Raw genomic sequence first — 14353 nt, forward strand, 5'->3', positions numbered from 1 at the left:
ACGCTCGCGTAAATGTAGTATCAGTGAGATATAATTCCAACAAGTTCAGATTAACTCATTCAGTTAACTGTCTATTATTTTCGTTCCAAATATAAAATCTTCTTACACTTCGAATACAGTGAAATATATGACAAAAGTCTCTGGTTTCTTCTGGTGTAGCATCAATAAATTTAATTAGATCAAACTAATTAGTGAATAAAGGAAGGGAATGTCATATATAAATATATATTGGAGTGCAGAAGATATAAAAGGCATTGTACTGGTCGAACTTAATAAAATTGATTTACTGTTAAATAAATATTAAAATTAAAAATCACTATAGAAATATATACCATGTATAATACAGGATATAGGTAGGTATATGTATATAAGAAATGTTAAGTGATCCATTTTAAATCAAACACACACATTCACTAATTAATGTGTTGAAACACCAGATTACTCAGTTCAGTGGTTTGTGTAAAGAAATAAAGGTGCCAATGTAATAATTACTTTCTATATTATTACTGTATATACTTTATTTTATAATATGCCGAATTTATCAGTCACGTTTTAATGCATAATTTTGGAGAACATGTTTATATAAAAAAATGTAACATTTAATTGTTGTACATTTAACACGAGCCTATTACTTGTTAAATAAAGAAACATATACGTCCGTTAAATAAATAAAAAAAAACATATTCAATTCATCCTGTATATCTTTCTTTTACTCGTCAAACATCATTTTGTCACGACATCTCACATTGGCGGATTTATATGCAATAAGAAATTTAAAAAAAAAAGGTGCAAATTACAAACTTGCACATTGCTTCCTCATTATTACGGGAAGCTTTTATTTTATTTAATGTATAATTATTAATATTTATTTTTTGGCTTCCTCATAAAGGAAGCCAAATTTTTCAGTTTTTTCCACCCCTATTTCATATATAAAAAATTTGGTTGATTAAACTAAACTTTATCAGAGTTCTATGTATGTACGAAATGTCTGTAACTCCAGAATTAATTAACCAAATCTTAATTAATTATATATAAATATAAGGGTAAAAAAAACTGAAAAATTTAATAAAATTAGATATAGATCGCTATATCAAAAATTGAGAAAGCTATAAAATAAAACACGCTTTTCTAAAAAAAAAAATCGAATAAAATAAAAGCTTCCTGTAATAATATGAGGAAGCAATGTGCAAGTTTGTAATTTGCACCCTTTCTTTTATTTTTAATTGCAAAAAATCATGTAATAGAAATAATATAGATGTTTCATGTACCCTACTGATGTTAGAAATTCGCGGCCATAGAAATGGAAATACAAGTCCATTCGGCTCCACAGAAAAGACTAAACATCGTATAAAGCGACGTTATCGCACATATATGCATGCCGCAGCTATACGTTTTGAGGGAAAGAGGCAAAGAGTGGGGCCACTGATTTTCCGAGCACGGTCGCGACAAGATAACGCAACAGCAGTCTGTTCTATGTCGGATTGAACGGAGGTAATATGTCGCCATTACTCGTACTTTGATTCCATCGGTAGGTCGTTCGTCAATGAGTGTTGGACAAGCGGCTTGCGATCGCAAAATCCATTCTTTTCAATAAAAACGAGTGTCGTGCACTTCCAAGACATATATATATATACATATTCTCAGATCGCATCGCTTTAAGTTTACGCGGTAGCTTCATTTTAATACGCAGCAATGATATAGACTGAGATGTGACCGCGGTGCTATCCGTATGGTATCAGCAAAAGAATGTCAGGAATCCAAGGAGTTATTCAAATTAAATACGGAACCTATTATATATGCGAGAGGGATTATCGTGGAATTCGTGCACGCCTGTTTCCGTTCTCCGTTCTTCTGTTCTTCATCTCGCTTTGCTTCTCGCGAGCGAGAACGAACGCTTTCCACGATTTTACCTCCAAAGCGCGTCGTCCTTCAGCAACCGCGTAGCATCATCGTTGAAGCCAGTATTTATTTGATAGTGTCAACGAAGATAACTGATAATGGCTTAATCCGATTTCACTCTTGTTCGGATTGTACATACTTTGTTCTCGTGGAACGGTGCATCCTCCAACTGCAGATGGTATCAACGACGTGACAAAAACCGTTAGATCGAATGAAGTTCTTTTCCCGCGAAGCGCTTTTCACGGTGACTGCATCATGTAATTGATTGATGGTGAATTTAGTGTTGGCAAAGTGACCACCACCAGCACAAACGATGATTTGCGCGAGGTAATCTCGAGTATGAGTCAGTCAATACTTCAATTTAGCAAATAATGCGGATTGTTGCCGATCGGCTGGGCCGATTTGGGATATTGATCATGAGTGATGCTTCTCGATTGAGCTTGTCTTTTATTTTACCTACGAGTTCTCGATTAAAATAAAATGTACGAAAAATACGATATTTTCACGATTTAAACTTTGCTTTTACAGTTGATGTTGTAATTTGTCAAGATAAGACATGATGGACTATACCTGCTATAATGAAGATGTCATGATCAAAAAGTCGCAAAATGACAATCTTCTGTCATGAACCATACCAAAAATGCAAATAATTTTATCGGAGCAAGAGTTAAACCATATGACTATAATTTAGAAATTTGCCACTGTGATATATAAATATGAGGAATATGATTGATCAGCCAGATTGAACGCAACTTATTCCGCAGTAAAATATTCTGAACGGCGAAGATATAATTGTGATGTTTAGTCCATGCTAGTATAATTGATGTCCATAATTTGTTTACAAAGAAATCAGTTCGTTGTAGATGCATTACTTCTTATGAAAGATACTCACCGTTTTCTTCTTGCCGTTGTTTTTTCACATACGTTTTACTCGAGACTTATCCCATTGATTGGCGTGAATACCTATAATCTGTAAAAATGGAGTTTAAATAATTTTATTGTTATTGAGTTATATACATATAGAACAATAATTGTACTGGAACATTTCTGAATTGTTCGCGATAATTTTTATTTATAAAATAACGATGTAAGATAAAAGATTCGGCTCAAAAAGAGCACAATGACGTACATTAACGATGTCTAGTGTGTTCGCTTTCGAGAATTCTTAATGACTTAAACGATATAATTTTTAGATATAATAAAGAATTTATCCACTGAATTCATCACTGAGCACATCGAATATATTTAATGTACGCATATAATTTGTATCGATTTACAATAATTAATAAATATCCGCTATGTGTAAAATGCATAAATGCGATTTACACCGTATGCAGCATAATAACTTCTTATTCCGTTAACGGAGGAAGTTTGAACAAATTTACTATACCAGATAATATTTGACTTATCGAATTTTATTTTTAATCTATTTATTTAAGCTTCTTATCATTGCCGTTTATTACTACGTTTATCTGAGTGTTACTTCTGTAGTAACTTTACGATAATTTCTTCGTGTAAACGGGATTTTGTAGTAACTTACGATACGTTACTCCGCGTAAACGAGTGAATTATTGTAAGTTACTACAGAAGTAACGCTTGCGTAAACGTAGTATATGTCGCAGAAGTTGGCACAAACACGATAACTAGGGCCCTTTGATTTGACTGTGGTTTCTGGTAGTATTCTTTACGCTGAACAAAAAATTATATAGGTCTTATAGGGCTAACTGCTTTAGTTTTCGAGAAATGCAGTATTAAAACTCAAAATAAATACAATATAAATTTAAATAATACTTCAATTGTGTGTGTATAAACAGTACACACGTAAGTGAGGGAGGGGCTACCGCACCACCCTCGAAAGCAGGGGGGGTGGGGGTGAACCTCGGTTCGCGTGAAAAGTGTATGCATGAACTTTTCATGCGTGGAAAGTTAATATAAATTTTTAAATAATACTTTAATTGTGTGTGTATAAACAGTACACACGTAAGTGAGGGAGGAACTACTGCACCTCCCCCGAAAACAGGGGAGAGGTGGGGGTAAATCTCGGTTCGCGTAAAAAGTGTATATTGTCAACGTCACCTTCCTGAGTGAGAGTGTTCCTTTTATGCATAATTACCAATTTAAAAAAGTAAAGATATATATTATATTTATTTTGAGCTTTAATACTGCATATCTCGAAAATTAAAGCAGTTAGCCCTATAAAACCTATATAATTTTTTGTTCAGCGTAAAAAATACTACCAGAAACCACAGTCAAATCAAGGGGCCCTAGTTATCGTGTTCTCCCCCAGAAGTTGCTCCCCGATCATTAATTCTGTTAATTCGTGCATTTATACCTACGTTTTGTCAACATAATTTCCTTGATTAAAGCATTCTATTGCTGTATGAAATAAGGACTCAACAAGCACATCCGACAGCCGTTTATTAGAAACGAGCTGTTACATACCTCGATGATTTTATTCAACAATATACTAATAATCGGTTTCAGCAATTAGTCTATCATAAGCATGATTCAACTTAATCTCAACCTTTTCTGTAAATCTTACGAAGAAATTGCAGATCTGGCAAGAAATTTTGTTCAAGTGCTTACATACAAACAACACTCTTTAAAAAAATTATTTTAAAATATAATAACAGCCGTAGCTTTTCAAAAACTGTTAAAGAAATCCTATATTAACAAAAATGAATCACGTTTTCAAACTGATTTTTCCCTTGTTATCTGAAAAGAAAAGATTTAAAGACAAATAATTAAACCGGACATTTATATTTTAATGAAACTGAAAGGATCTTGTATAGTAAAATAACGAATTTATCAAAAATTTACCCAACAGCTGTTTCTCGACGAGCTGATTCTGCTGCATGCGGCGTATCGCATTTCGAGACGTATCCGATAAAGGAGACGAATTTTCCGCGTAGCGCATATGTATATGTTGACATTGATGCAACAGCAGCAGCAAACGCTCGACGGTAATCACCAGAGTCAGACGGAGCAAGACTACGTGAACGGTGTACCTGCCGAGAATCACGCGGACGACAGGTCTCACAGCGAGGCTGAGCGCTTGGCGAGGGAAACCGCGGTCGTCACTCCAGGAAATGGTAGCGTTGGAGATTCCCCTACGCACTGGAATGACGTAGACAACGACAATGAGGAAGAGGAGACGGATGTCGAAGAAGACAGCGGCTGGATCACGAATCAGCCGATATCGTCGACCATTGTTCAGCAGCAGCAAGCGTTTACCACCACAAATGGCGATGTCGTCCTACCGAATCCCGATCCGTCGGATTTAAGCGACATAACCGTGACGAACTCGACGAGAGTTCGTGTGGGTAATGAGACCATCTACAATGGTCCGGTTACCATAAACCAATTCGTTTACACGAATCCTACTTCGAATCAGGATGCGATTGGACTTGACGTTATCCGCCCTTCCGACAATATCTCGGATTTGTCGACGAGTCAGGACAACGGAGCCCCAAATGAATCAATTTTTCCACAAAATATTGAATTAAATAAAGGTAATATAGTCAATCATTGCAACGCAATAGATTTGTTTAGGCTCGTTTTTTTTTAATTTTTCTATACTTTTTTCTTTTTGTAGGTACAAATATGTTTAAGCACAAAATCGGCGAATAATTAAAAAGAACAGGTCCCTTATAAGTTTCTGGATCATAGAATAACAATAGGACACAGTTTTATATAAGAAATTATAAATCGCAACTCACTAAATTTCATTATAATGCAATTATGCTAATCATTTTATAAATTGAATATAATGTAAATATTTTTTTATCGATGTCATCGCAACGAGACATTACTCTAATACCTTTCCTCATAAGAGAAAATACACTATCAAGCTTATAATTTGAAAGCGTGTGTAATAAATATTTTCAATATCTAAATATCATAGAACGAATCAATCTTTGTCCTAAAAATTTTAAATATATCAGTAGAACGTAATGATTACTTGCGGACACTGATTTTAATCCGATAAATTCAAAGACATCATAGAATCAAATTCTCTTTGTTTTTTATGTAAACATTTCAACACTTTGTGTTGCTTACGTATCCAGCCAGAAATGATTAGTCGAATCGACATCGATATCGATGCATTGATAAATAGTCGATATCAGATACTGATCGATATCTTTGTCATATCCGATCTCATCATAATTGTTTTCATATGTCAATTAAACGACTGCGAATATTTTTGTAAAATTTCTATTATCTTTCATCTGGCCCCACATCCAAATGACAAAAATATCAATCAGTATTCGACATCAATCATTCATCGATGCATTGACGTCGATTTAACTAATCATCTCTAATTAGATCATAGACAAGTCTATGAGTTTGATAGTACTATTTGAGATAATTGAAAAAACAAATATGTAAAAACGGATAAATGGAGCATATGTTTTAAATGTCGAATATCAGATAAATGCGATAAGAATCAGTGATGTACAATCTTTATCTATTTTAAAGTATAGCTTCGATAATTTCTCCCTTTTAGAATATATATGTCGTTATTTATCTGAAAGAAACCTATTTACAAACTTTGACCTAAACCAGAGCATGGGTGTTTTCGGAAGAACAGCCATTTTTTCTCTTACGTGAAGTATAATATATAATATTATTCGAACTGTTAAATATGCAACAATTTTTAAAAGTAATTTCAATGATACGTCACCAATATCATTAATTCCTTTGACCAATGGTCTTGTCATACTATTCCACAACATATAAGTTTAATATCGACGATATTCCAGATTAATAATTGTTACACTTTAGTCGCGCCACAAGAATTAAAGCTAAATATAGAAGAGCTATCTTTTACCTCACGCAGTATATATGTTTGTTAAGCTATTCATAGATTAGCCCGATATTGCATGCCTTAAATTTACTCGATTGTGAATAGAATAACAGAAAAGTGATATAAATCAAATACGAATTATAATAATGCTTTACGTGAGGGGAACTTATAATGTAATTAGAATACTCCTTTCGTACACACGTGTTATCCGTCATAATAACTCTGTATGCATTTCATCAAACGGTATTGAGTAATTTGTGAAATCGTTCTAATACAGCTTTTTATAATTATTCTAGTGACGCAATGGCTCTGGACGTGGAAACGTGCGGTTTTATCGTGCGTTCTAACTTCAATACTTCTAGCTATTGTAGTGCCCATAACTGTACATTTAACTCATCAATCGGACGCATCGGTCTTCCCGGAAATTCCAACCTCATCGATCGAGGGTAATTGTCTATTTGGAAAATTTTTCGTTTTGCAAGCGCGACATGAAGCAAACATTATCTTATCACGATTATAAATTTAAAATCTGTCTCCTACATTATATATTTGTATTTATTCTATTTATTAGTCTATTTAAAAGCATGTCTCTTTTTACTTTCCACAAGTCATATATTTTAAAACTTTTTGCATTCTTATATATGAGAGTAATATTCTAGATTTCAATGCTAAAATTGGCGTATGCATCTAATTAAGATTGTCACATTCAGTGTTAAATTAAGAAGCTTTCAATTTGTCTGATATATTTTGAACCTTTTGCACAATATGTATTTTATTTTCATGACTTTCAGGTACAAACGTAACAGACGCTTCGTTACGCTTTGTCGAGAGGGACGAATGGGGTGCGCTGCCGCCCTTGGTGCCCCTAATAAAAAGGAAGCTGCCAGTAGCGTATGTAATTATTAGTCACTCCGCGACATCGGTCTGTATCACCCCATCAGATTGTGCATTCCAAGTGAGATTCCTTCAGTATTCGCATTTCAACGATTTCAATTTTGTGGATATCGGCTATAATTTTCTCGTTGGAGGTGACGGCTTCGCATATGTCGGCAGGAGCTGGAACTACGTCGGTGCCCATGCTCGCGGTTATAATAGCAAAAGTATCGGCATTTCTTTCATCGGTGGATTCAATTTGACTGTACCGCCGAAACCGCAATTACGTGCCGCGCGAAAGATCATAGAGCTCGGCGTCAAAGCCGGAAAGATCGCGCCCGACTATAAATTGTTAGGTCACCGACAAGTTTCGAAAACTCTGAGTCCTGGAGATGCCTTATATAACGAAATTAAAAAGTGGCCTCATTGGTCATCCAAGCCCTGACCCGATAACTTAAAAGTTTATTGCCGCACTGCAAATCCAAGTGTGTTAGATTTAGACGTAAAAACGTCTAAAAATGAAACATTTGACTGCAGTTCTTTTTACACATTTTTGGGCGTTTTAAGTTACGTCATTTAACACCTTTGACCGTATTAATATAAAAGTTAATACGTTCAATCGTGTCAAATGATTTACGTGATTTAAAACGGCAAGAAATGTGTCAAAAGAGTTTTAGCTAAATAACACATTTGCATTTGCAGTGCATCTATATATCTATGTCAGTGAGATATAATTCCAACAAGTTCAAATTAACTTATTTAGTTAACTGAATATATCGCAGGTCTATTATTTTCGTTCCAAATATAAAATCTTACACTCGAATACGCAGTAAAATATATGACAAAAGAATTAGTCTCAGCTTTCGTAGCATCAATAAATTTAATTAGATCAAGTTAATTAGTGAATGAAGGAAGGGAATGTCATATATTAATATATATTAAGTGCAGAAGATATAAAAAACATTGGTCGAACTTTATAATAAAATTGATTTGCTGTTAAATAAATATTAAAATTGAAAATAAGATAAATTTCTCTTGCATTTTTAATTTAAATAAGAAAGAGAAATAAGAAAACTAATAATACTGTGATAAAAAAGTGGGAAATCCAAAAAAGAGATACTGGTATATAAAAAAAGCGGTGGAAAAAATGTTACAAAAAGAAGTCCACATATAGAAATTAAAGCAAGTTCTGAACAAGAAGAGGAACAAATATGATTACAGAGAAACTGAAAGGTAAGGAACAGAAAAGGACAGTTATGGTTAAAAAGAAGATCTTAAAAGAGAAAAATATTGACAGTGACCTAACTTGCAAGGTAAGACAGATACAAAGACAAATATACAATAATTGAAAGAAAGTTTGCATGGAAAAAAAGGGGGTTTTAAAGAACTAAATTTTTGAAGCAAGCAGAGTTCTGCTGGCCCATAAATAAGCGAAAAGGAGGTTGTTAATGCGGCTGTTCCTACGGGCTATGTCGGCGAAACCTCTATATTATTATTAGGTAGATATAATATTTTCTTTTTTTATTTAATAATATTATTATTTAAAATAAAATACTATATAAAATACTATATATCGAAGTAAAACATGTATTGACATGTCGGTATGTTAAATTTAATTAAATTTATATAATCTCATTGTATCTAAAAAGATTATATGGTATATTATTATGGTTCGCATTCTAGTGGATTTTTTCAAAATATGGAAAATTGTTTTAAAACATTGTCTTTCTAAATTTATTTTTAAGATATATATTTATACATATAACTAAATATATAAGTCTGTGTCTACATATAGAAAGATCTCTGCAAAACTCTTAGCTCCAAATTTTTTTTTATAATGCACTGCCTCTTAATTCGAGGCAAATAATCGTGACGTAATTAGTGCAAAACACTAATCTTTCATCTTTAATTGCAAAAATATATATAACAGGAGTAATATAGATGTTTCGTGTATGCTATTGATGTTAGAAATCTCCGACTATAGAAATGAAGATACAAGTCTATTCGATTCCACTAAAAGACTAAAGACCTCCGCACAATAAAAAATATAAGGAACAGATATTAGCGATTAGGGCTAAAGAATCAAGAATAAAGTTGAATGCACGATGAAAAATACAGGCAACAGAAACAGGAAATAACCCTGGGGAAAATATACTTTAAATAACTTTAAAGTTCTTAAAAGTAATCTTAAAAATTCAAGAGTTTACTTAATAAATTTTTAGGTAAATTAAAGTGTGTACAAGGTTAATCTAAAGTAATTTAAGAAATTTAAAAGTATTTCAAAACTGACTGTAAAATAATTTTAGAAAACCAAAGGTTTTAAAAACTGACTTTAAAATAGCATTCTGATACTCTAAAGGAGTGGAAAAGTAGCTTTAAAGTAATTTTAATAAATCTTAAGTAATCATAAGAAATCATTAAACTTTAAAGTTTTTTTATGAATCTCGATCTTAACTTAAAAGTTACATGAAAGCAAACTTTTAAGAAGATTTATCTCATGTGGTTAAATCTTCAAGGTTTAGGGCCAGTTTCACAAGTGTCGGTTAACTTTTAATCGTAGATTAACTCACTCTTTGTCTTTTTCTAAGGTGGATGTTAGAAGGAGACGAAGAGTGAGTTAATCTAAGATTAAAAGTTAACCGACACTTGTGTGAAACTGGGCCTTAAAGTTATAAAGTTAAAGTTATAAGTATTTTAAAGTTATAAGGTTTACAGTTATAGAGGATAACTCTTAAGTTATTTTTTTTTATTATTATTTTTATATTGCATCTGGAATTTTTATCCCACCAGGTAAGTGTGTTTTTCAAATACGAGAAAATATTTATAATCATAAACTGCATCTTAAAAAACAAATTTAGTTATAAAATAGTAATTAAATAATAAAATTAAAAAATTTTTTTTTTATTTTTAAAGTATTTTTTTGAGACCATATTTTAAAGGAAAATGCTCTAAAGTCAAGCGGGAGCCACTAAATGACAGAATATTTTTTTTGAGTGTAAGTTATAAGATTACTTTAAACAATAGTTTTTTAAAGTGTCCAAATTTACCTTTAATTTTTTTTAAGTTTTTTTTAAAGTAAGTTTTAAGGTTTTTTAAAAAAATTTTTAAGGTAAATTTTCCCAAGAGAACACAGGCAATAGATTCTTAATCTATCGGAAGCCGTGCATTAATGCTACTCTAGTTTTATTCCTTTAATTTCTTATTTCTAATCGCTAATATCTGTTCCTTGTTCCTTATATTTTTCATTGTGCGGAAACCTTAAAAATTGTCTAAAGCGACGTTATCGCAAATATCGCACATACATGCGTGCCACAGCTATGTCATTGATAATTGATTGAAGGAAAGATGCAAAGAGTGGGGTCACAGATTTCCGTTCACGTTCAACAAGATAACGCTACAGCAGTCTGTTTTGTGCCGGTTTGAACGAAGATAATGCTGTCATTTCGTGTGCTTTGATTGCATCGGTAATTCGGTAATTCGATTGTCAGTGACTGTTTGACAAGCGGGTTGCGATCGCAAAATCTGTTCTTTTCGATAAAAACGAGCGTCACGCACTCCAAAAAAAAATATATATATATATGCAACATATTTTTCTATCGCACTGTATTTACATTCGCTTTCGACATGGTGACTGCGGTGCCATCCACGTACCAGCATATACATATAAGGAAACCGAGGCGTTATCATTCAAATTAAATAGGATAATACCTATTGTGCAAAAAAGAATATCATGCATGTGATACCAGTTTTTAGTCTCCGCTTTTCTGTTCTTTTCCTCGTTTTGGTTCTGCGAGCAAGAACGAGCGCCTTCTACGATTCCACTTTCGAGGCGTGTCTTTCAGCAGCCGTGTGGCGTTATCGCTGAAGCCAGTATCTGTCTGACAGTGTCGTAGGATCAATGAAAATAGCCGATATAGTAACTTGAACCGAGTCCGTTCTTGTTCGAATTGTATTTTGTTCCCGCGGAACGGTGCATCCTCCAACTGCAGGTGTTGTCAACGCGACGTGTCGAAAACCGTTATGGCCAGATCAAATAAAGTTCTTCTTTCCGCGGAGCGCTTTTCACAATGACAGCACCATGTCGTCATAGATCAATGGTGAATTTAGTGTTGACAAAATGACCGCCGCTAGATGGTAATTTGTGCAAGGTAATCCTAAATATAAATCAGTTAATCTTTTAATGTAACGGATTAATTGTTGCCGACCGGTTGCGTCAATTTAAAATATTAGGCTGCGTTCAGGAATTACGCCCAGGGGAACCTAAATAATAATTCTAATGCTATAATATATGTGACGTAAACTACAGCTTAGAGTTACCTAGGTTGAATTTCTGAACGCAGCCTTGATGTTTCTCGAGCTTGCTTTTATTTTATATTCGAAATTTTTGCAAATTGTAAAAAAAAATCAAATAAGAATTATGTTTAAAAACTGATCTTCCTTTTTTGTTATTTGAAAAGAGAAAATTAAAAGACAAAAAATTAAACCGGACATTTATATTCTAATTGAAAGTGAGAAAATCTCGTAGCGACCTGACGAATTTATCTAGCTGTTTCTCGAGCGTATTCTGTTGCATGCGGCGTATCGCATTTTAAGACGTATCTGATATAAAAGGTGAATTTTTAGCATAGCGCATGGATAGCGACATTGGTGCAACAGCGACATTGGTGCAACAGCAGCATCAATCGCTCGACGGTAATCACCATCAGGGTCAGAAGGAGCAGGACAACGTGAATGGTACTGTTGAGTCTGCCAAGGGTCATGCGGTCGACAGGTTTCGCGGCGAGGCTGGATGTTCGGGGAAGGAAATCGCGGTCATAGCTCCGGACAATGATAGCGTTGGAGATTCCTCTACGCAGTGCAGTGACGTTATAGACGACGGCAATGAAGAAGAGGAGACGGATGTCGAGGAAAGCGGCGCCGGCGGCTGGATCATGAATCCGCCGGTATCGACGATCGTCCAGCAGCTTCATGTACATTTCACTCATCAATCAGACGCATCGGTCTCCCTGGAAATTCCAACCTCATCGAACGAGGGTAATTGTCTATCTAAAAATTTTTTCGTTTTGCAAGCGCGACATGAAGCTAACGTTATGTTATCACGATTGTTAACTTAAAATCTGTATTTTGCAATCTAATATTTGTATTTATTCTATTTATTCATCTACTTAAAAGCGCGCTTTTTTTTTACTTTCCACGTGTCACATATCATATCATGATAGAGTCATTTTTACCGTCGGTGCGACCAACAACAGGAACTACACGATCGTCACCGACACGTCCTTCTGGGACACCTTCTGGCACAAACACTTGCAAAGCACCTCCGCAACCGCAAAACGGTCGCTGGAAGTTACATCGATCGCAATGCTCAGATGGACAGGACTGTAACGTTCCAGAAGGAACGGAACTGGGATTAGGATCTCATCTCGTCTACTCTTGTGATTCGGGATATAAAATAAGAGGTTCGACCGACGGTAGCTGCAGTATCGAGAGAAAATGGCTTAATATACCAGTTTGCACAGGTATTAAACTAGTAATTATATATTTTTAACTATTTTAAGATAAATAAATATAGATTCTTAAATATTGAATATTTCAGTCAAAGAAAAATTCATCATCTTCAAAACGATCAGAATTATATGTTAATTATTGGCAATGTTTGTTTAATAGCAATACTCTGCAAAGCTTTAGCCGTATCATCAATCAGATCTGAATGTTTGTACAACGATGAATGGATATCATGCAAATTTCCAGTTCCACCAAAAACAAAAGCAACATTGTCATGTGAAAAAAGTTATCGACCCGAAACTAATCTACTGTCCGGACAAAGAACAAACGTGAGATGTAATAAAAATGGTGAATGGGAACCAGAACCTATGCGATGTGTTCCAGGTCCGCTTATCAAGACCAAAGCCAAAAAATGACACAGCAGCAAATGTGTCTTATTGGGCATAGTCTTAAGATTATAAAAAAATGATAGTACAATTATAAGTAGTAGAATTTCGAACAATATTTTTACATGTGGCATGGTAATCACACATGTCAATATCCCCATTAAGATAATTCACACACTTGTGTCATTCCGTATTACAATTTCTATTTAAGTTATGATTTGCAATTGTTTCCTAGTGGACCAAAGCTTTAATGAAAGTATTAAGATATAGTTTTTAATTACGCTGTGTATAAATTTATAATTTATAATTTATTAAGTTAAGTGCACATACATACATATATACACACATAGAATATATTTAAAAATAAACTATTACATGACCTAGATATATCTCAATTTCCTTTCCATCCAATTAGTTATAAAGACGAATAATTCTGTGAAATTGTTGTATAATCATATAAATCGACTATTGCAAGCACTTGGATTTCTTTAGTGCCTTTTCTTTATTGGATGGTACAGATGGTAGTACAGCTACATCTTTGCCGGGTAAAACTAAACTTGTATCATATATTTCATTATTTTGTATGAAATGTACTAATAAACTCTACAATATTAAGCGGGAGGGAGGGGGTGTCAGGCCCCCAGAGGCGAGATTGTCTATAATAGTTCGAAGGACCAAAGGGGTAATCAAAATCCCCTCGCAAACAAGTCGTAAAGCGAGAATTAAGACAAAATGTGCGCATGCAACGAGATACGAAAAAGCGAAAAGCGACTCACCGTGGTTCGCCGGTCGTCTGCTGGAGTCCACCGATTCTCGTTCTGTCCGTGGTTATTTTGGCATGCATTCAGCAACAATAAGATAAAGCACAGCGAGAGCAGGCACA

At 34.1% G+C, this 14353-nt stretch overlaps 2 protein-coding genes across 4 annotated transcripts; both read left to right on the forward strand.

Annotated features, from left to right (window-relative positions):
• Positions 1-1370: 1370 nt before the first annotated feature.
• LOC143896669 (peptidoglycan-recognition protein LC-like) lies at positions 1371-8746 on the forward strand. Its single transcript, XM_077404641.1, has 4 exons — positions 1371-2226; positions 4727-5411; positions 7003-7152; positions 7498-8746. Exons 2-4 carry the CDS (start codon positions 4817-4819, stop codon positions 8022-8024), a joined length of 1272 nt encoding a protein of 423 aa, XP_077260767.1. The 5' UTR covers positions 1371-2226; positions 4727-4816; the 3' UTR covers positions 8025-8746.
• A 138-nt stretch (positions 8747-8884) lies between these two features.
• LOC143896675 (uncharacterized) lies at positions 8885-13865 on the forward strand. 3 transcript variants are annotated; one of them, XM_077404654.1, is made up of 4 exons: positions 8885-9078; positions 12203-12613; positions 12799-13098; positions 13247-13865. In XM_077404654.1, exons 2-4 carry the CDS (start codon positions 12211-12213, stop codon positions 13498-13500), a joined length of 957 nt encoding a protein of 318 aa, XP_077260780.1. In that variant the 5' UTR covers positions 8885-9078; positions 12203-12210; the 3' UTR covers positions 13501-13865. The 3 variants fall into 3 exon arrangements, with proteins under 3 accessions (XP_077260780.1, XP_077260779.1, XP_077260781.1); XM_077404653.1 differs by lacking the exon at positions 8885-9078 and adding an exon at positions 10070-11727; XM_077404655.1 differs by lacking the exon at positions 8885-9078 and having other exon boundaries at positions 10403-12613; positions 12832-13098; positions 13247-13864.
• Positions 13866-14353: the final 488 nt, after the last annotated feature.

This window comes from Temnothorax americanus, unplaced genomic scaffold, assembly GCF_048541705.1.
Source record: "Temnothorax americanus isolate GAGA-0224 unplaced genomic scaffold, ASM4854170v1 Scaffold19, whole genome shotgun sequence".
NCBI classification, from domain to species: domain Eukaryota; kingdom Metazoa; phylum Arthropoda; class Insecta; order Hymenoptera; family Formicidae; genus Temnothorax; species Temnothorax americanus.

Coding starts and splice junctions, on each gene's coding strand:
- LOC143896669 (XM_077404641.1), top strand. CDS start 4,817: ATGTATATGTTGACATTGATGCAACAGCAGCAGCAAACGCTCGACGGT. Junction 5,412..7,002: donor AAATATTGAATTAAATAAAG/GTAATATAGTCA, acceptor TAATTATTCTAG/TGACGCAATGGCTCTGGACG. Junction 7,153..7,497: donor TCCAACCTCATCGATCGAGG/GTAATTGTCTAT, acceptor CATGACTTTCAG/GTACAAACGTAACAGACGCT.
- LOC143896675 (XM_077404654.1), top strand. CDS start 12,211: ATGGATAGCGACATTGGTGCAACAGCGACATTGGTGCAACAGCAGCAT. Junction 12,614..12,798: donor TCCAACCTCATCGAACGAGG/GTAATTGTCTAT, acceptor ATATCATGATAG/AGTCATTTTTACCGTCGGTG. Junction 13,099..13,246: donor TAATATACCAGTTTGCACAG/GTATTAAACTAG, acceptor TTTGTTTAATAG/CAATACTCTGCAAAGCTTTA.